The sequence below is a fragment of the Bactrocera dorsalis genome, chromosome 3, assembly GCF_023373825.1.
Source record: "Bactrocera dorsalis isolate Fly_Bdor chromosome 3, ASM2337382v1, whole genome shotgun sequence".
Taxonomy (NCBI): Eukaryota; Metazoa; Arthropoda; class Insecta; order Diptera; family Tephritidae; genus Bactrocera; species Bactrocera dorsalis.
In genome coordinates this window covers 17,088,993-17,109,672 of record NC_064305.1, presented here as the reverse complement: position 1 = coordinate 17,109,672, position 20,680 = coordinate 17,088,993, and the positions used below count along the sequence as shown (strand labels likewise).

Below are 20,680 nucleotides of genomic sequence, written 5' to 3'. Positions count from 1 at the left end.
TGAATCGAAGCGGGATTGTCCGCATAGACTTTAGACTTTACATATCCCCACAGGAAAAAGTCTAATGGTGTGATATCACACGATCTTGGTGGCCAATCGATAACCCCAAAACGTTAAATTATCTGCTTACCGGAGTATTCTCTCAATAAATCTATTAATTGATGCGATGCGTGGGAAGTTGCCGTCTTCTTGAAACTAAATGTCGTCGAGATTAGAAGCTTCAATTTCAGGCATCAAATCATCGGTTATCATAACGCTATAACGGTCGCCATTGAGGGTTACGATCTCACCGGCATAATTTTTGGAGAAATATGAACCGATGATACCACTGGGTCACAAGCCACACCAAACCTTAGTTCTTTGTGGATGAAAGGCCTGCTCTTAAAGCTCTTCAGCATACTCTTCGTCCCAAATGCAGGACTTTTACTTGTTTACATATTCATTAAGCAAGAAATAGGCCTCATCACTGAAAAAAATTCGTTTCGAAAACGTCGCATCTTCTTGGAACTTTTGAAGAACCCATAAAGCGAAACGATAAAAGCCTAGGTAGATCGAGCGATATCAGTTCTTGCACAAACTATACTTTGTACGCTTTCAATTTAAGATCCTCAACGTAAAATGCGCCAAGTCGTCCCATATCTTAATCCGAGATGCTGCGAACGACGCCGAGTCGACTCTCCACAGTCTTCGTGTACACTATCAGCTGCGGCTGCTACATATATTTTCTTCACTGCGTGCTGGACGTGGTCTATTCGGTCGAATATCTTCCAATAATAAATGCTGAGTCCCAAGATGGGTGATGGTGTTACGAATAGTACGCTCAGTAGGTTGATTATGTTGACCATAAGTCAAATAGATTATATAGATAGACAGATATACAAGTAGATTTCACACTAGGTGTGCGCCTTATTACTATCTATTTCCTACGGGGTATGTATGACAGTTTTGCTGAAATCAGTGCAGGTTCTCATCACCGCTGTTTATGAACAGGTATATACATACATATATGTATAACTTAGTGCATATATTACTATATACATATGTATGTGAATTCACATTCTACCATTTATGTACTCACTTATATGTACATACATATATATTGGCATTATGTGCAGTCAGCAATTTGACTCAGTTGCGTCCGTTCGGTGACGAAGCAAGGCAGTGCGAGAGAAATTCGTGTGTTTTGTGTAATTAAACTACAACAAAAAACAATAAATCCAAAATATTTAACTTAACAACAACAGTAACAACTATGTAGTGCAAATTGAAGCATGATACATATGTATATATACATACATACATTTATACAATACCTTAAAGTCTTTAATAGCTCTCATATGTATATCCAATTAGATGCTTTATATCGTAGATATATGTATGTATGTATGTACAAATGTAAAGGGTGATTTTTTAAGAGCTTGATAACTTTTTTTTAAAAAAAAACGCATAAAATTTGCAAAATCTCATCGGTTCTTTATTTGAAACGTTAGATTGGTTCATGACATTTACTTTTTGAAGATAATTTCATTTAAATGTTGACCGCGGCTGCGTCATAGGTGGTCCATTCGGAAAGTCCAATTTTGGGCAACTTTTTCGAGCATTTCGGCCGGAATAGCCCGAATTTCTTCGGAAATGTTGTCTTCCAAAGCTGGAATAGTTGCTGGCTTATTTCTGTAGACTTTAGACTTGACGTAGCCCCACAAAAAATAGTCTAAAGGCGTTAAATCGCATGATCTTGGTGGCCAACTTACGGGTCCATTTCTTGAGATGAATTGTTGTCCGAAGTTTTCCCTCAAAATGGCCATAGAATCGCGAGCTGTGTGGCATGTAGCGCCATCTTGTTGAAACCACATGTCAACCAAGTTCAGTTCTTCCATTTTTGGCAACAAAAGTTTGTTAGCATCGAACGATAGCGATCGCCATTCACCGTAACGTTGCGTCCAACAGCATCTTTGAAAAAATACGGTCCAATGATTCCACCAGCGTACAAACCACACCAAACAGTGCATTTTTCGGGATGCATGGGCAGTTCTTGAACGGCTTCTGGTTGCTCTTCACCCCAAATGCGGCAATTTTGCTTATTTACGTAGCCATTCAACCAGAAATGAGCCTCATCGCTGAACAAAACACGCGCGCGAAACACATTTCGAACCGAACACTGATTTTGGTAATAAAATTCAATGATTTGCAAGCGTTGCTCGTTAGTAAGTCTATTCATGATGAAATGTCAAAGCATACTGAGCATCTTTCTCTTTGACACCATGTCTGAAATCCCACGTGATCTGTCAAATACTAATGCATGAAAATCCTAACCTCAAAAAAATCACCCGTTATATATGTATGTATCGCCTGTTTTATGTGTACATATCTTACTTTACCACACCGGACTCGCTTGATAGCGCAACGCTTTTGTCATAATTTATTACGTAGCAATATCTGGGTGATAACAAGGTACACAAATCTGTTCGCTGGACAGCTACTGGGGCTTTTCAAGTCAGCTGATAAGCGATCGGTAGATGAAGGAAAGTGGCGGCATGTTAATGAGGTTTGTAGGTGGTACAAAGGTACAAAGGTACTCGTACGTTTTGACGGAAGCCGATTCATTTCAAGAGCATGCGCTGTTATCTCTAGCGAGTATTTATTGCACTGCATGTTTCTCACAAGTGTGCCAAATACAAATAGAGCTGTAAACAAGCAAGCGTCGAATCGAAATAAAGCCAATGATTTATAGGTGCCAACAACTAAGCACTTAATATGCTATAAACAAGCAAATATGTGAGACCATTGTAACTATTATTAGTGTATTTTAAAGCTATATTTGCTTCAAAGGTGATAACTATTTCGCGCGTAGCCGTTGCTTGTGTTACTCTAAACAGAGTATACTAAGTTTGCAACGAAGTTTGTAATGCCCAGTAGGAAATGTTACGAGTTTAAAGTCTCTACATAACTTGTTTTTGATTGTAGTTTGTATGACAACTATATGCTATAATACTCTCATCTGAACAACAAAAAAAAATAGGCCATTGATCCCATAAAACAAAGGTTTTTGACTGGACTAAATGTAAATAAAGGTTGTTGGTCTAGCTAAATCTAAACTATAGTGTTTTTAACCCCACAAAATGTAAACCAAAGGGTCATTCACCTCATAAAGTAAACAAAGGAATCACAGACACCGTCAAAATGAAAACAAAAGGATCACTGATCCTATAAATTTTAACCAAAAGGGTTGTTGACCCCACAAAGTGTAAACAAAAGGGTCATTGACCTCATAATACAAACAATGGTTGGTTACTTGACTAAATGTAAACAAAGGTTGTGGATTTTGGATGTAAACAAAAAATTCATTGAGCGCATTATGTAGGTAAACAAAAGTTAGGGACTTGGATAAATGTAACCAAAAAGATCATTGACCCTATATAATGTAAATAAAGGTTGCTGACTTAGCTAAACTTGACCCCTTAAAGTGTAAATAAAGTTGCATACTTATGTTCTTTTTGTCTAAGAAAACATCATTACTATATAACAAAACGACTCGTTAATTCGAACTCATAGGCGTCCAACACTCGACAATGCAAAGTTGCAAAGAGAAAGAGGCGGAAAGATTGTAAGTGCATTTTGCGACAATTCCAAACATGTATCAACGTGCACGAGCCTTTTTTTGGTATGATTAGTCTAACTATTTGACACACACTATTAACAAACGAGTTTGTTTAGTTATCATTCAGTTACTGTTACACTTTCGTTGGTATACAGATTAAAAATTTATCTTATTTATGTGCCCCAGAAAGTATAACTGTTTGACGATTGCTGAAAAGAAGTTAATTGGAAAAGTAGAGGAAGGTGGGAAGAAAAGTGATGTTGCAAAAGAATTAAAGATTCCGCTGAGTACTCTCTCAACCATAATAAAGCACAGAAGGAAAATTAATGCTGCTCAAACTGCTGGAGTATGAAAAGAACTACTAAATGGTCATTTGGTTAAGACAGTGTAGAGGACAAAAAGTGTCTATTAGCGGGGAAAAGCAAAAGAGTTCGCCTCTACTCTATGCATCAAAAACTTTGCGGCAAGTGGCTTACAAATTTCAAAAAGAGAAATGGAGTTGTGTTTAGAAGAGTTTGTGGGGAAAGTGGAAGTGTTGATGATGCAGTTTGCTTTGATTGGCACGGTAAATTGAAGACCTTGATTGAAAAATGTGCTGTCCGAGAAATTTTTAATACTGGCCTATTTTTCAAATGTTTACCGGACAAGACGCTTCCTTTTAAAGATGTAAAATGTCATGGGGGACAACATAGTAAAGAGAGGTTGACAGTTTTAATTGCAGTAAATATGAATATGAGAAACGAGAAAAGCGGAAAATTGTACTATTTTTAGACAATAGTACTGCCCACAACAATCCTCCTACATTGTCCAACGTGAAACTCTACTTCTTTCCGCCAAATAAAACTTCCAAATTACAACCATTGAACCAAGGGATCATCCATAATTTTAAGACGTTATATCGCAAAGAAATTGTTAAGCTCGTTTTAGAATCTCTCGACAAGCTGCTAACTGTAAATATCACGGTTCTGACAGCTACTTTACTGATTGACATGGCAAGCAGAACTGTAACACCTCTAACGATTCTCAACTGCTCCAAAAAATTCGGTTTCTTAAAAGAAGATTTCCAATATTTATGGATGATAAAGAAGCTTTGGCAACGGTGTCAGTCAAGAAAGCAAGATCCTCATTCGATACATTACGAAGCTTCTGTCTACAAAACGAAAGTGATGAAAAAGCATTTCAGGCACTATTAAGTAAATGATGGTGGTTTGACCCTTACGTTAAAATGGGTCAGGGACCCAAAAAAAAACGAAAAAATCGCGTATGTGGGAATTGTTCTACGGATCATTCTGAAAAACCTTTCCGTTTTATCCGATCATTAAAACTTGTTCGTCAATTTTTAAGTTATCCGAATGAAATTCAATACGCAGGTGCACTTTGATTTTCTATTGATCATATGTCGAAATCGAAAAAATTGAAAAAATGTATCACATACATACCTCCAATAAAACCAATTATTCATAATTTTTGCTCGGCCTTAAAAATCGCTGGCTCGACAGCGGAGACCAGACTCATATTTAACATCTTAAGCAAAATTGTTCAAAATGATCCATAGAACTTTTCCGTCATGATGAAGAACGATGAGCTGTACGAGACATACGATGACATTGACATAGTTCGGCGAATTAAGAGACAGCGGCTACGATGGCTAGGTCATGTTCTTCGAATGGAGGAAAACACTCCAGCTCTGAGAGTATTTAACGCAGTACCTGACGGAGGGGAAATAGAGGAAGACCGCCACTCTGTTGGAAAGACCAGGTGGAGAAGGACCCAACAGCAATTGGCGCCACAAAACGAAAAGGAAGAGCGACCAGCGCGCTGATGTAAACACGGATATAACCGCGTAATCAGATTCTACGCCGATAAAGAAGAAGTAAACGTTTTGTTACAGTAAATATGTACTTTAGATTCTGAATTACAGAACCTTACTCAATTTCCCCTCCGTCGGGTACATATACATATGTATATGTACGCAATATACCTGGACTTATATAGTTAATAAAAAGCGGTACTTATTTATTTCATAATACTTTGTTTACCCATTAGCAAACTCCATTCACTACAACTACAAAGTGTCGTTGTTATTCACCAGCGGAAAATTTTATCATTTTTACCATATCAGTGGTTGCATTATTCCAAGTTTTCTAAACAAATTAATACAAATGAAAAATGACTTGTTTTCAAAACTAACAGTATCTTCGAACTATATAATTGATTACTTCTCGAACTTCTCAAAAGCAATGTGCATACACAAGTGTTTCTGGCTAGTCATTAGTGATTGATTTTGCTAGACGAGTAACCACGTGAAGAGATATGATAATTCAAGCAACGGTACATCATACTTTAAAATTTCAACAGCCCATAAATGTCAAAAAATATGATGAACAATTCGAAACAAACCTTCTGAATGGGCCCTTTTAACATGAGCTTGGAAACACTCCTCGAGAATAGTTATCTTGCTGCGATGAGGGGCTTACTAAGGCTAATGATTCTAAGAGCGGTAACGACAGGAGCTTAGCTACTAGTAGGGCCTTCCAAATTTGTAAGGTCGAATATGAGCATCGAAGCTAACACAAGCTACATAATCTACGCCTTCTTACAGGAAGCTTTTGCATGATAGTGACGGCTACAGCGGTCGTCGGTCATGGAGCAAGCGGTTCGGGTTATAAAAGTGTAATTTTATAGCCAGTTCGTAGATCATGGTAGCAATCATACCATCGAAATAAGAAAGCATGAACATGACCTTGGAAAACTCTCCTCGGGGATTTTTATCTTGTTGCGTTGAGGGTTTACTAAGGCTAATGATTCTAAGAGCGATGACGGCGGTAGTTTACTCACTGGAGGGGCGTTCCAAAAGGGTAAGGTCGGCAAACAAATATAAAACAATCCTTCTATGAGGGAGGACGTAGCGTCTGTTTCAGATGATAGCGGCGGATATAGTAGTTGTCGGCCTTGATGCAAGCATTTCGGGTTATAAACATGCCATTTTATAGCTAGTTCGTAGGTCAAGGTAGCAGTCAAAGCAATGAAATAAGAAACGCGGGATAATCACTAAATTCTCTGATGATACTTACTGAAACCAAATTGACGCTACGTTCCAACAGGACTGTTTACGTTTGACAGTGAACTTCATTTTCAAGCAATGACGAGAGGAGTCTGCAGTCCATATCCAAATTAATCAAGACTTCTTTGGAGATCCTTTTAATGTAATTAATCATGTAACTTTTCCAATTCAAAGCCAAGAGCAACTCCTTGTGCCATTTATTTTATTAGCGATCACACGGTCAGAGTTCTTCATCCTTAGGAATATTCGTCGATATCTCTAAACCACATTACAATTTATTCCAATAATAGATCCCTCTAAAAAGCAAACGTTATGCGTAGTAATTTAAGCTGTGATGGCTCTTCAATGATTTCCCAAGTGATAAATGATTTCTGATTAGTAACCGCTAACCGTTTAGTTAAACCCGGATAGATTCAGCATGCATAACTGCATTCATTATTTACGGTCTACAACTACACTACAAATTCACTGACAATTTCACTAACAATTTGCAAACTAAACTAAGGGATTTTCTATAAAAGAGGTCTCTTCGAAAGCGACACTAATCAGTTGTTCGTTTCACAGTCTGTAGAAGAGTACTTCGTAACTTTAATTTGCATATTGTCACATCCTAATAGAAGTTATCGCCTGCAAAAATGTATCGGAGCAAAGCGCATATCTATCTGGCGGCATTCCTGGCAATATTGTGCCAAAATATCAATGCCCAATTCGATCCGAACTATGTGGACGGAAGGACTACTATGGTGCATCTTTTTGAGTGGAAGTGGGATGATATCGCAGTAGAATGTGAAAACTTTCTGGGCCCCAAAGGATATGGAGGTGTTCAGGTGAGTTCATAGCCAACAAATGGCATGCTTACCAAACAGCTTTGCACCACCTTTTATTTACATAACCCTAATCAATAGGTTTCGCCAGTAAATGAGAATGTCGTTGTGGCCAATCGTCCGTGGTGGGAACGTTACCAACCCATCTCGTACCTACTGACCACACGTTCGGGCAACGAACAACAATTCGCGGATATGGTGCGGCGCTGTAACAATGCCGGCGTACGAATCTTTGTAGATGTCGTATTCAATCACATGTCCGGCGACAATGTTAATGCGCGCGGCACAGGTGGCTCAACGGCCGATCCGAGTAACAAAAGCTTCCCAGCTGTACCGTATTCGAGCACAGATTTCCACGACACATGCGCTATTAACGACTATAATAATAAGTATGAGGTGCGTAACTGTGAACTCTCCGGTTTGAAGGACTTGGATCAAAGCAAATCATGGGTACAAGATCGTGTAGTCGACTTTCTCAACAAACTTGTAAGCCTGGGTGTGGCTGGTTTCCGTGTCGATGCTGCCAAGCATATGTGGCCGACTGATCTCGAGGTACTTACTATATATTAACTGTCGCAATTCTATTACGATAGCAATATGCTTATTTTCACACTTACTTAGGTAATCTACAATCGTGTTAGCAATTTAAGCGTTGATCATGGTTTTCCCACCGGTACGCGCCCTTTCATATTCCAAGAAGTTATAGATTTGGGCGGTGAGGCTGTATCCAAAAATGAATACACACACATGGGTGTGGTCACCGAATTCGCACACTCCAACTCGATCGGCAGAGTATTTCGTGGCAAGGATAAATTGCGTTGGCTGGTCAACTGGGGTCCAGAGTGGAGTTTTCTTAACTCAGACCGTGCACTTATATTCGTAGACAACCACGACAATCAACGTGGACATGGCGCTGGTGGTGCGGATATCCTCAACTATAAGACATCGAAGCAATATAAAATGGCCAGCGCTTTCATGTTGGCTCATCCATTTGGTATTACGCGTGTCATGTCTTCGTTTGCATTCGACAATACCGATCAAGGTCCACCCACAACGGATGGTAATAGCATTGCCAGTCCCATATTCAATGCTGATAATTCCTGCAGTGGTGGTTGGGTATGTGAACATCGTTGGCGTCAAATTTACAACATGGTTGGCTTCAGGAACATCGTGGCTGGCACAAATTTACAAAACTGGTGGGACAATGCCAGCAACCAGATCGCCTTCTGTCGCGGCAACAAAGGTTTCGTGGCAATTAATGGCGATGCTGCTGATCTTAACACTTCGCTTCAGACCTGTCTGCCGGCGGGCACTTACTGTGACATCATCTCCGGCGACAAAGCAGGCTCTAGTTGCTCTGGCAAGAGTGTGGTCGTCGGCTCGGATGGACGCGCTAATATTTCTATCGGTCAAAATGAGGAAGACGGCATGCTAGCCATACATATTGAATCCAAATTATGAACATGTGCTAATTTGATCATATTTACGAAATCTTTACTCGAAATTTAGAATAATAAACGGTTGAAATGTGTTTTATTTACTACTTTTAGCATACCTTTAGAGTTTTTTTGTGTTTTAATTCGATTTGAAGAGACAACATATTATAGGAGTGTAGTATTATCCCATCTTCCTTTCATTGTTTGTTACGTGGCGGGCCCCAAACCCAGCGCACAACCTTAGGGTAAGGATATTTCGGCTTCTCACTTTAACTCGCCTTCAAACGGATTTCAAAGGATACTTAGTATAAGACCGGAAGTCGTTAGCTGCCTGAGCCATATGTAAAAGAATCGTTTCTGACCACTCCCAAGTGAATGGCGTTGAGAGAACTTTCCTCATTTGTGTGAACTTCTATACATGGCTCTATCCTCTATGCAATTTGAGATCATATGAGGTTCTATAGAGCATATTGAGTGAAAGATTAAAGCCCACCAGTAACAAACTGATTGAACCTAATCAGTATGGCTTTAGATCAAAGCAGACCAGATACTCACCATGCGCCAAATCTTGAAAAAGACCCGTGACAAAAGAATCGAGACACACCACCTCTTCGTCGATTATAAACCTGCTTTTGACAGTACGAAAAGGAGCTTGCTTTATACCGCTAAGTCTGCATTTGATATCCCCATAAAACGAATTCGGCTGCGTAAACTGACGTTGAGCAATATCAAAAGCTTCGTCAGGATCGGAGGACCGCTTCGAGCCCTTCGGTATCAAAAGAGGTTTCAGAAAACCTTTCGTGCGACTTCTTCAAGTTACTCCTGAAGAAAATAATTCGAGCTGCAGAGCTGAGAGAAGATACAACCTTCTATAAGAGTGTACAGCTGCTAGTCTATGCCAATGATATCGATATCATTGGCCGCAACATCCGTGCCGTTAGTTCTGTTTTCTCCAGACCGGATAAGGAAGCGAAGCATATGGGTCTGGTAATGAAAGAGGGCAAGACGAAATATCTCATGCCATCAAACAAACAGTCGTCACACTCGACTTGGCTCCCACGTTACTGTTGACAGTCATAACTTCGTCGTAGACAATTTCATCTATCTTGGAACCAGCACAAACATCAACAACAACATCAGCCTAGAAATCCAACGCAGAATAACTTTTTCCAACAGGTGCTACTCACTCGACGAATAAAGACCAATTTCTACATGTCACTCACCATCCGCGTCCTTCCATATAATGCAGAGGCATGGACGATGACAACATCTTACGAGTTTTCGAGAAAAAGGTGCTGCCGAAGATTTATGGTCCTGTGCGCATTGCCAACGTATGGCGTATACGATGGAATGATGAGCTGCACGAGTTAAGTATACGACGAAATTGACATACTTCAGCGAGTTAAGAGACAGCGGCTACGCTGGTTAAGTCATGTCGTCCAAATGAATTAAAACACTGCAGCTCTGAGAGTATTCAACGCAGTAACCGCCGGTGGAAGCAGTAGAAGAGGAAAACCTCAACTCCGTTGGAAAGACCAGGTGGAGTAGGACTTAGCTACACTTGGAATCTCCAATTGGCCCAAATGGCGAAAAGGAAGAACGAGTGTGGCGCTGTTCTGAACTCGGCTATAAGCAAGAAAGCAGTGTCTACGCCAATAAAGAATTCGAAGTCGAACTGTCGTCTGACCTCCGCAGCTCCTTTTGATTTTTTGGAGATACTTTAGAGGTTGTGTAAAGTTTCACACATTTTTTAAGTTTTGATATCTTATAATAATAGTGTTTATTTAGGAGTCTTCCGACGACACTTATGGTAAGTAATACAAGTGGATTTAGGACGCACAACAATTAGCATATTGGGATCCTAACCGAAAGGAAATAAAGCTTGTAAAAGCTTGATGCTTTTTATCGAAGATCCGTTCGTGAATTCCATAACAAACTCACGAAATTGTTCGTAGATTTTGAGAAATGTTTATGTGGCTCGTCCGACCAACCAAAAAAAGGGGTCATAGCAACCAGTCGCGCTCAGCACACACACACGCATACTATAATATGTGTCTATGTCGGTATGTAGCACATCCATTGCTATAGCGGCTGCTCGATTGTTTAGTCCATATTTATTTCACTACTTCACTACGCGCCTACATATTTCTGTTTATGCAGTTTGTCGATGCAAAACCCTAGTAAACACTTGGGAAACAAAAGTAGCACAAAAAGCAAAACAAATAAGTGACACACAAAGCGTTTAAAAAAAATAATAAAAAATATACATACGAAAATCTTTTTTCGAAAAATATTTACTAAAACTATAGAATTTCGCTCGCTGTTTTTTGTAAAATTTTACGAAATTTGTAAAGAAAGAAATTTTAAACAAACGCGTTTATTTTGTATTGATTTTTACAGCAAACCTAACGATTTTTACACATTTCGAAACCGAAAGCGCTCAGTAAAACTAAACAAAGATGCTGCGTATACCGGGAATGCCGTTTCTGCCAGGCACCACCTTTCGGGATGTAAGTGTTACACTAAACGGTACATATATACTCGGCACACACATACAAACAAAGAAGTGGCTATAAAAATATCTATAAAAAACATAACTTTCCAGCTATCTCGCACGAACTTCCCCAAGCCGCAGAGCCTCATGAATTTCCAAGGCATCAGCATGTTGAACGATCGCCAACCACCCGCCATGGTGGACGTAGGCGGTATGTGCATCGACATCAACTGCCCACCGACAGCCACACCATCCCTATATCCGCCAAAGACTGGACCCAGACTGCCACCATGGATTGCTTACGATAAGAAAGTATTGGGTTTCGATGCGTTCTTTAAGGAGACGCTACACGAGGTCTACAATGCGCCCTATCAAGTGCGTAAAGTGAAGATTATGTATTATCTGGAAGATGGCACCATGCAAATCACTGAACCGAAAGTGGACAACTCGGGCATACCGCAAGGCTGTCTGGTGCATCGTCAACGTATACCGAAACCACCACCGTGCCAAAATGAATTCATCTCGATATTGGACCTTAACGTCGATACGAGCATACAAATATTCGATCGCATTTATCACATTACAAATTGTGACCTTTTTACGCGTCATTTCCTAAATCGTTCCGGTATTGCCGTACCAGATCCCGTCGATATGCCAGTGTACGTTTCTGCAACAATTCGACGTATAAGATTTCAATGTCACTTAAAAGTTTGAATTCACTTTCAGTGATCCCACAACAGAAATGCGTAAGCGGTCGGCGAGAAAGATCCATAATCAACCACCAAAGAAGCATTCATTCGCACAATTTCTGGCGTTCGATCGGAAAGTGCTAAAATTCCACGGCTATTGGGATGATCGTTCGGAGTTCGGCGATGTGCGTCGCTTAGAAATATGCTATTATTTGGCTGATGATACAATGGATATAAAGGAAATTTTTCCACGTAACTCAGGGCGTGAAGGTCCATCGCTCTTCCTGAAAAGGGGCAAACTACCAAGGGTAAGTGAATGATAGAGCTGTGGATGTAGCGAAGCGCTTTGTGGTAATTACCTTTGGTATTTATAAACATGGCTTGTTTAATATCAATCTTCATCTTCAAAATTACATTTAAAAATGTTCCGAAGATGTCATAGAACATGAAATGACCGTGAACCTGGACCTAATCCGTTGGTTCAAAGCGGCCAATCGTTTTTTTCCTTTCGCTTTTTGGCACCAATTGGAGATTACAAGTGTATCCAGGTCCTTCATCACATCTTGTCAACGGGGTGAAGATCTTCATCTTCGTCTGCTTCCCCGGCGAGCACTGCGTCGAATACTCTCAAAGCTGGAATGTTTTCATCCATTCAGATGACATGATCTAGCCAGCGTAGCCGCTGTCTCTTAATTCGCTGAACTATGTCAATGCTGTCGTATATCTCGTATATCTCGTACAGCTCATAGTACCATCGACTGCAGTATTCGTCGTTGCCTATGCGCAAAGGATCAAAAGGAGGATCTCTTATCCAAGGATGTTTTCTTCTTTCCATTGAGGGAGTTTTACACGTGATGGGTAGGAGGGATGATTCATCTTCTCACTTTAGTTTGCGTTATTATCCACAGGGTACTTGGTCTAAGACCGGATGTCGAGAGCTGTTTGAGCCATATGTAAAAGAATCTTTTCTGGCCACTCCCAAGGGAATGGCGTTCAGAGAACTTTCCTCACTTTTGTGAACTCCTGCTCATGGCTCCAACCATTATATTAGGTTAGGTTATACTGGTCACCTGTCACGCCATACATAAACCTACTGATGCTTAGCCATGACATCTATTGGAGCCTCTATATACTTGTAGTATTTGAAGAGATCAGTCAGGTGTCTATCTACTACTGCAGGGTTTTCTTCTCTAGCCCATAAATGACAATATGCCTCATAAGTTCAGCTTATTTTTCTTAAAACTACTTTTACTTCAAGGAATTCAATGGACTTCCACTACCTGGACAAGAGACTCCGCAAACGTTGTTGAATGTGCTCGGCACGAGCATGCGAAATGTACGCTACACCATTGATCCACTGAACATCGGCGAAAAAGAGGTGCTCTACTATGCCGATCGTGATCTACAAATCGGCACTGTGCTAAACGTGTATGGACGTGCCGTTGTGCTCACGGATTGCGATGAATACACACAAGAGTATTATAGAAAACGGGTTTGTAGCACTTTGAATTCACTGCCACTTTCACTTAACTGCCAGCCTATCTCTCTTATGATTTCAGTATGGCATTGAGAACTTTACTGCAGCACCGATACCGTCACGTGGTGATGATTGTGCGCCGATTAAACAAAAAGAACGCATACTGCCACCCTATAACGGCTGGGGTTCCTATGAGGATTCTGAGGGCAATTGCATCTCAGTTGAGCCCAAGCCGCCGCAGACTGACTTTAAGAAATTCATCAAACTTGATCGCTACGTGCTGCGGTTCGGTGCGAAACTCTTATCGACCATACGTGAGAATTGTGAACGCATTTTCATCATTTCGTATTATCTATCCGATGATACCATACAAATCTTTGAGATTGCCGAACGCAATTCCGGTTTCTTGGGCGGCGAATTTATGAAACGTACACGCATACCACTGCCGGGCCAAGAGAAGTTCACCTCGAAGCGTCCACAATACTATCAGCCATATAATTTTTATATTGGCGCCACAATGAGCCTTAAAGATCACATATTTCATATTGTTTCAGCCGACGAGTATACACTTATTTACATGGAGCATCATCCATATGAGGTGGCTGTCACATGCAATACTCTTATAACGGTATATAATATTTTTCACATATTACTCTTTATTTTTGCAGTATCCAATGGCCGATATTAAGTCAATTATGCTGAAAATCCGCGATGCGGCGAAATCAGATTATAAGGGCTTCATTTGCCGTTGCTTGCCGGACGGCGCTGAATCCGTTAAGGATGTGCAATTCATTGGTTTCGATTCGCTCAAGCGCGCACTTATCAATCTTTTGGCTGACGACATCACCAATCATGAAATCATTACGGTCTGTCGCTACTTCTCAGCCGAAAAAGCACCGCCACAGGCATGCAATCGGGAGACGGTACGTGCGGCAGTGCATTTGGAGTTGAAGCGTTCACTTTGGAATGCAATGGACGAGTTGAAGGAACATTTGCACCACATAAATCCGCTGAACAAACCCTTCCTCTCAGAGGCGAAATTACGCTCCACAATGAAGGGCTGTCGCCTGCCCTTCATACCGGAACTAATTGACGATCTACTCAGCGTATTAAATCACAATGACTGCGGCGAGGTTGAGGTATGCGATTTCTTGAACTTCATCGACATGGGTTGCGGCAAAGTGCCTGACATAGCACCAATGAATATCAATTTCGAACTATGCCCCAAGATACCGTTCCTACATAAGGGACGTTTGGTGAATATCAGCTGTTTCCTGCAGTACTTGGGTTTGGATGAGGAGGCAAAACCAAAGGAGGAACTGGCGAGTTAAGACTCTAAACGCTTGGACTTAATAAAGAAGAGTTGCATTGTAATGTTCATAAGATTCAAATTTTCTGTCAATACATTTTATTTTATACTGCCACACTTACACCACCAAAATAATATAATTAAATAAATGAGCGCATCTCGTTGGACGTAAATCCTTTTGTAAATGACTGGACCCAGAAAAAAATGTCGGATACTGAGTCGATTTAGCCATATCCGTTTGTTCTCCCGTCAGTCTGTCTCAGTATACGCGAACTAGGAGTTTAACCAGCTACAGTATCCAGAACGAAGCTACGCAAGGGACACTCTCGTTTCTCGCGGCAACTCAAGCTCTTCGTCTACAATGGGTGGTGATTTAACTCCAAGTACACCATTCACTGAGAGGGAGTCGGTGAAGGTGTTAATGGCTCCACTGTGAAAGGCAGTCAGTGTTGTCGCAAGTTAGTTGCGTCCGAAGTCTGGTCGGCGTATTGTTTTACATCGTCGACGTATGTAGTTGAAGAATGACCTCTTGCTGCTCCTAAGATCCGGTTCCGCTCCAACCAGGGATAACTTCTGCAAAAGCAGGAAATGCTTGGAGAGGAGTTCATTATGCTGCTTAACCGGGAGCATACGGGCCTCACTCTGCAGGTATTCGATGAGAGACAACAAGAGGCAGCCTGCCGTAGTCCGGAGTGCAGTGTTCTGACATATTTGTGGCTTCCCCGTCTACGTTTCACTGCATCCAGGCGGCCATAATGGTGCGGCGTGATTAAGGACCGACCAGCCGATTGCCGAAAACGTCTTTGTCCTTTCCTAATGTGCTGCCGGCTAGCAACTTGATTTTGTTGCGGTTCTGTACTTTGATGATAATCGCGGTCGTATGAGTGAAGCAGCACCGACTATCAAAACTCACACCTAAAATTTTAGGGTTTGTGACAGTCGGAATCTTAATGCCATCGACTGCAATATTAAGGTCTAGTTTGAACTCCTTCGTTCAATTTGCGAATGTGGTCGCTGTGGATTTAGTGGGGGAGTGTTAAGTGGCGTGTAGCGAGGAAGCGAGAAAGGTCAAAGAGGTACGTTTGAGCACATGCCATCGATTCCATTGCCCGACACCGTTATCGTACAATCATCAGCGTACGAGGTGATAGAAATTCTCTCTGGTGGCTGTGGGAGTTTCGAGATATAGAAGTTAAACAGCAACGGGGAGTGGACACCACCCTGCGAAAACCCTTGTTTAATTCTTTTCAGTTTTGAGTTTTTTCTTCGAAATATTACAGATGATTGACGACCGACCAGGTAGTTCATGGTCCACCTCTTAAGTCCTGGAGGGAGCTTAGTTTTTTCGATGTTCTGCGTGGTGACTGACTGTGAAAAGCTTTTGACAAGTTCAACGCTACGAGGATCGTCTTCTCCAGGGTTAGTTTTTGATTAAGGAACTATTTGGGCGTTTGTGACGCTTGGAGATACTGTGCACTTTTCGGCAGCCATGCTGGTGGTTTTCTAAGCTCAGATGTTGTGTGAAGGTCGGGAGTAACAAGGCCTCAAGTGTCTTCACTACTGGAGAGAGTAGAATTATCGGACGAATGGACTCCCCTTTTGTTGGCGGGTTTCCCAGGTTTCAGTAGTGGGACCACTCTTCCGACACTCCACACATCAGCTATTTGAAGAGTGGTCAGCGACAGGTTGAGGATATTGATGAGGTAACTTACTCCCGTCGAGCCTAGATGCTTTAGCATATAAATATCCATTCAAACTCTTTGCTGCTGAAAAAATGCATCCGTGTAGGGTATTATACCATCGGTGCAGCCGAAATTAACGAAATTGCTGTGTAAATTTTTCGGCGATCTAACCCCGAAATTACTGTTTTTTTCTTGTTTTGAATTCGTATCACTCTGTATTGTTTACATACACATATGTCATCGCATATTTACATTTTGAGTGAAAATAGAGAATATATATATAAATTGGCAAATTAAATTAAATTCGTACTTCAAAGAGTGTATATAAATTTTAATAAGCACATATGCATATAAATATGTACGTATGTATATAAATTCATAAAATCATCTTAAAACAACTTTACATAAATAGACAAATTCATATTCACAAACATTCACTGAAGTGCGTTAATTGTTGGAATGTGCGAAAGAAAACATATTTTATAACTGTACTACAAAAACCAATACTTGAGCATTGTTACTACAGTGACCACAACCAATATTTTAATATTATTTCAAGTATACATACACACAAAAAAAAAGGAATTACATTCCTATAAATAGCAACTACCCGTAATTATGCCAGTGGCGCAGAAAATTGCTTAAAAAGAACCGTTAATTTCCACTGCTTTTGCAACAATGCTCTTTAAATACATATATATGTATATATGCATATATAAATAAAGTGATTGTATGTGTATGTAAGAAAGCAATTGTTTACGACTTAGCACTGTGTAAAGAAATTCGCATTTACGTAAAGGAAAATTTACAATTTCGACTCAGTTAACCAGTTAAATGTCTGCGGCTTGCGATCCGATGATGGATTTATTGCTACATTAATGATGGTTGGCTTGTCGGACAGTTTTTGAGCATCCTTCAGAGCTGCCTGCAGTTCTGGTATCTCCTTGCAGAAGTAGCCGGACAAACCGAACATTTTCATCATTTCTTCATACCGAACTTGTACGCCCAAAGCGGATGGTGGTGTACTGTAAACGTAAACGAACATACGAACAATATGGAAAATACTAAAAACTTTCAATTTGAGAACTTACACTTGTGACAAATCGCCGCCATTACGAATGGCATCGAATGCTTCCTGATCGAAGCCGCCATATATACCGTTGTTGTTAACAATAACAATTGTAATTGGCAGCTTGTAGCGCACCATGGTCTCCAATTCCATGCCGGAAAAGCCGAAAGCGCTATCACCTTCCACACATATTACGCGCTTGCCAGGGTAACGATCGCGGCAATAGAGTGCTGCTGCAATGGCGAAACCGGGACCGACGCCCATAGTGCCAAAGGTGCCAGCATCCAAACGATGACGTGGCAGTATGTTGAACAACATCGTACGTCCAATGTCCATGGTATTGGCGCCCTCGCTCACAATGATGGCATCACGCGGTATCAACTCACGCAAATGATGAAAAACGGTATAGTAATTTAGCGGCGAGGCAGTCTGTAATGCCATACTGCGCACTTGTTCACGATTGCGTTTGCATTTGTCGACTAACTCTTCCCACCATGGGTTGTCATTTGGCAATTCGAAATTCACTGCATTCATTTGCTCAAAGATTTGTTCAGCGAACGGCTTAATGTCCGATTGTATAGCGATCGAGGCTTGAACGGAATTGTGCAATTCTTCTGGGCAAATGTCGACCTATAGAATGGAAAGTATTTAAAAAAAATAACAAAACCCGAAATATTTTTTAAGTACTTACTTGGATAAATTTGACATCGTCACTGTAGCGTGGTGGCTTGCCGAAATGTAGTATCCAATTTAAACGTGCACCCAACAACAACACTACATCTGCCTTTTGCAATGCCAACGAACGTGCAGAGGAGACGCATTGTGGCGCTGTGTCCGAGACAACACCTTTGCCCATTGGCGTCGGCAGGAAAGGCAGATTGGTGTTCTCAATGAAGTGTCGTAAAATATTTTCGGCATGCGAGTAAGCCGCACCTTTTCCAATGATTACAAGTGGACGCTTTGCTGTACGCAACAAATTGGCGGCACGTATAACATCGTCATGTGCCGGATACACCAGTGGCGCTACTGGATGCGGCATTGTTTTATAGATCTTGTCTTGCTGCACACGTGATTGCAATAAATTGCCGGGGAAATCAAGATAAGAGACACCTGGTCGTCCGTATGTCGCATAACGCACAGCCTTCTCCACGTGCAGTGGTATGAGGGATGCGGTTGGTGGACGAGCCGCATACTTGCAGTATGGACGTGACATTTCCACTTGCGGATACTCTTGAAAGCCGCCAATACCCTCATGATCCTGACTGGTTGAGCCACCAATCACCAGCAATGGCCAACAATTGACTTGCGCATTCGCCATACCACCTAAAAATTAATAAAATAAAAATAATAATAATAGTATTTTTTTTAACAATATTTGTTGTCCGACAACGTACCGGTTACATGCAGCAATCCGGGTCCAGAAACAACAAGGCATACAGCAGGTTTGCCAGTTAAAAAGCCAATTGCCTGAGCGGCATAGCAAGCGGACTGCTCGTTGCGCATTCCAATGTACTTAAGGCCAGCTACTTGAAAAGCCATCGACAACTCAATAACAGGTATACCGATAATACCGAAGACATATTCTACACCCTTTAAAGAGAGTAAATAAAAAGCTGAATTATATAGCTGAATATAAATGTAAAGTTAAAGGCGTGCGCTAGATTACAGAACGATACCTCCAAAGCTAAGGGCTTAGTTCGCGTAGATACAAACAGACAGACGGGACATGCAAAATCGACTCAGCTCATAGCATTTATTTATATACACATGTACTTTGTAGGGTCGCCGAGATTTCCTTATAGTTACAGGAAACTTTTTACAACATATTCAACAATTGGCAATTGTATTTCAATCAAAAATTCCTTAAATCAAAACAATTGTACCAACATTTCGATACGTTATAAATTTTTTAGTAGATCTGTGTGTGTGTGCGTATACCATGCGTAACTGAAATTATTTTCGGTATAATTATCTTTATTTTTTACTAAGAGTTATCACGGCATTCTTTGATAAGAGCTGCAGCGCGAAGATTAAGTCAACTTAAACTGATTATGGGGGTTCATTAACATACATATTGCCTTATTAATATAGCTAACAAAGATCAAATAAATATATATATTGGTATATACTTAAATGATCATCAATATTTTACAGGTGCACTTTGCTCAACGAACTTTGCTGCTGATAAAAAATAAATAAGTATTGTGCAATGGGGTCAGATATCGTGTAAAAAGCCTAATCGGAATATGGTAGTGTTATATCAAAATAATATCTATATTTATACTATAAAAAGTAACATATATTTGCTAATTTCAAGCCTAACAAGAGTAAGATTTTATAGAATTATACTAAAATAATATTAATATTTCTATAATAAATCTATAAATATATTAATATTATAAAAAAAACATCATCATTCGATAATTTTTTATTGCGTTTAAGGAAGCCCATTTAGGATTACAAGCAAGCCCTTTGTGAACACTTTACCTGCTCTTTTAGAGACTCCGCAATTATTTGCACTGCTTCAACTTCTGACATTTTTGTTAGTTAGTTTTATATATTTTGCACTTTAAAAATAATTATTTCAATAACACGATACTTCAAATTATGTATATAAATTTTTATTGTTATAAGTATTTACAATAAAGTTAAATACGTTTATTCAGTTCAGCTGTTTATGACAGACAAACGAAAGGAAGAATAAGCGGAAACAAATGCAATCTGAAAACATTTGCTACCAGATATTATACCGATAACAAAGACGATAGTTTATTTATTGGTAGCGATAATAGAGTAACGAGTTTATATCACCGATTATTTTTGTATGTGCGTTAGCAACGGTTTCAAATACCGATTTGTTGTTAACCAACAGTTTTTTATAAACTAAACTATTGCAAAAGTGCACTTGATACTACCGAGCAACCAAATTGAGTAAAATTTTTTTTTAATTTATTGCTACAGTAATAACAATTACACACTTACGTAAACACCGGTTTCTGTATATCGAAATGCCAAAATATTAAATAAATTTTATCTGG

General features: G+C 40.2%; 3 protein-coding genes across 5 annotated transcripts; 2 read left to right on the top strand and 1 right to left on the bottom strand.

Annotated features, from left to right (window-relative positions):
* The first annotated feature begins 1,128 nt into the window (after window positions 1-1,128).
* LOC105224681 (EF-hand domain-containing family member C2) lies at window positions 1,129-15,396 on the top strand. Of its 3 annotated transcripts, none has more exons than XM_049452509.1 (7): window positions 1,129-1,339; window positions 11,323-11,432; window positions 11,528-12,075; window positions 12,143-12,413; window positions 13,364-13,597; window positions 13,665-14,180; window positions 14,251-15,396. In XM_049452509.1, the coding sequence occupies exons 2-7, from the start codon at window positions 11,382-11,384 to the stop codon at window positions 14,911-14,913; spliced, it is 2,283 nt and encodes a 760-aa protein (XP_049308466.1). In that variant the 5' UTR covers window positions 1,129-1,339; window positions 11,323-11,381; the 3' UTR covers window positions 14,914-15,396. The 3 variants fall into 3 exon arrangements, with proteins under 3 accessions (XP_049308466.1, XP_049308467.1, XP_049308468.1); XM_049452510.1 differs by lacking the exon at window positions 1,129-1,339 and adding an exon at window positions 11,005-11,251; XM_049452511.1 differs by lacking the exon at window positions 1,129-1,339 and adding an exon at window positions 11,034-11,123.
* Window positions 7,199-9,040, top strand: LOC105224682 (alpha-amylase A). The gene is made up of 3 exons (XM_019989680.3): window positions 7,199-7,489; window positions 7,568-8,038; window positions 8,108-9,040. Exons 1-3 carry the CDS (start codon window positions 7,298-7,300, stop codon window positions 8,945-8,947), a joined length of 1,503 nt encoding a protein of 500 aa, XP_019845239.2. The 5' UTR covers window positions 7,199-7,297; the 3' UTR covers window positions 8,948-9,040.
* A 1,475-nt stretch (window positions 15,397-16,871) lies between the features above and the next one.
* Window positions 16,872-20,348, bottom strand: LOC105224676 (2-hydroxyacyl-CoA lyase 1). Its single transcript, XM_011202830.3, has 5 exons — window positions 20,130-20,348; window positions 19,037-19,232; window positions 18,334-18,965; window positions 17,665-18,272; window positions 16,872-17,598 (listed from the first exon to the last, which is right to left on the bottom strand). Exons 1-5 carry the CDS (start codon window positions 20,178-20,180, stop codon window positions 17,379-17,381), a joined length of 1,707 nt encoding a protein of 568 aa, XP_011201132.2. The 5' UTR covers window positions 20,181-20,348; the 3' UTR covers window positions 16,872-17,378.
* Between the last annotated feature and the right edge of the window lie 332 nt (window positions 20,349-20,680).

Coding starts and splice junctions, on each gene's coding strand:
- LOC105224682 (XM_019989680.3), top strand. CDS start 7,298: ATGTATCGGAGCAAAGCGCATATCTATCTGGCGGCATTCCTGGCAATA. Junction 7,490..7,567: donor AAGGATATGGAGGTGTTCAG/GTGAGTTCATAG, acceptor CCTAATCAATAG/GTTTCGCCAGTAAATGAGAA. Junction 8,039..8,107: donor TGTGGCCGACTGATCTCGAG/GTACTTACTATA, acceptor ACACTTACTTAG/GTAATCTACAATCGTGTTAG.
- LOC105224681 (XM_049452509.1), top strand. CDS start 11,382: ATGCTGCGTATACCGGGAATGCCGTTTCTGCCAGGCACCACCTTTCGG. Junction 12,076..12,142: donor GATCCCGTCGATATGCCAGT/GTACGTTTCTGC, acceptor ATTCACTTTCAG/TGATCCCACAACAGAAATGC. Junction 12,414..13,363: donor AAAGGGGCAAACTACCAAGG/GTAAGTGAATGA, acceptor TTTTACTTCAAG/GAATTCAATGGACTTCCACT.
- LOC105224676 (XM_011202830.3), bottom strand. CDS start 20,180: ATGTCAGAAGTTGAAGCAGTGCAAATAATTGCGGAGTCTCTAAAAGAG. Junction 19,233..20,129: donor CGGAGTCTCTAAAAGAGCAG/GTAAAGTGTTCA, acceptor CTCTCTTTAAAG/GGTGTAGAATATGTCTTCGG. Junction 18,966..19,036: donor CGGATTGCTGCATGTAACCG/GTACGTTGTCGG, acceptor ATTAATTTTTAG/GTGGTATGGCGAATGCGCAA.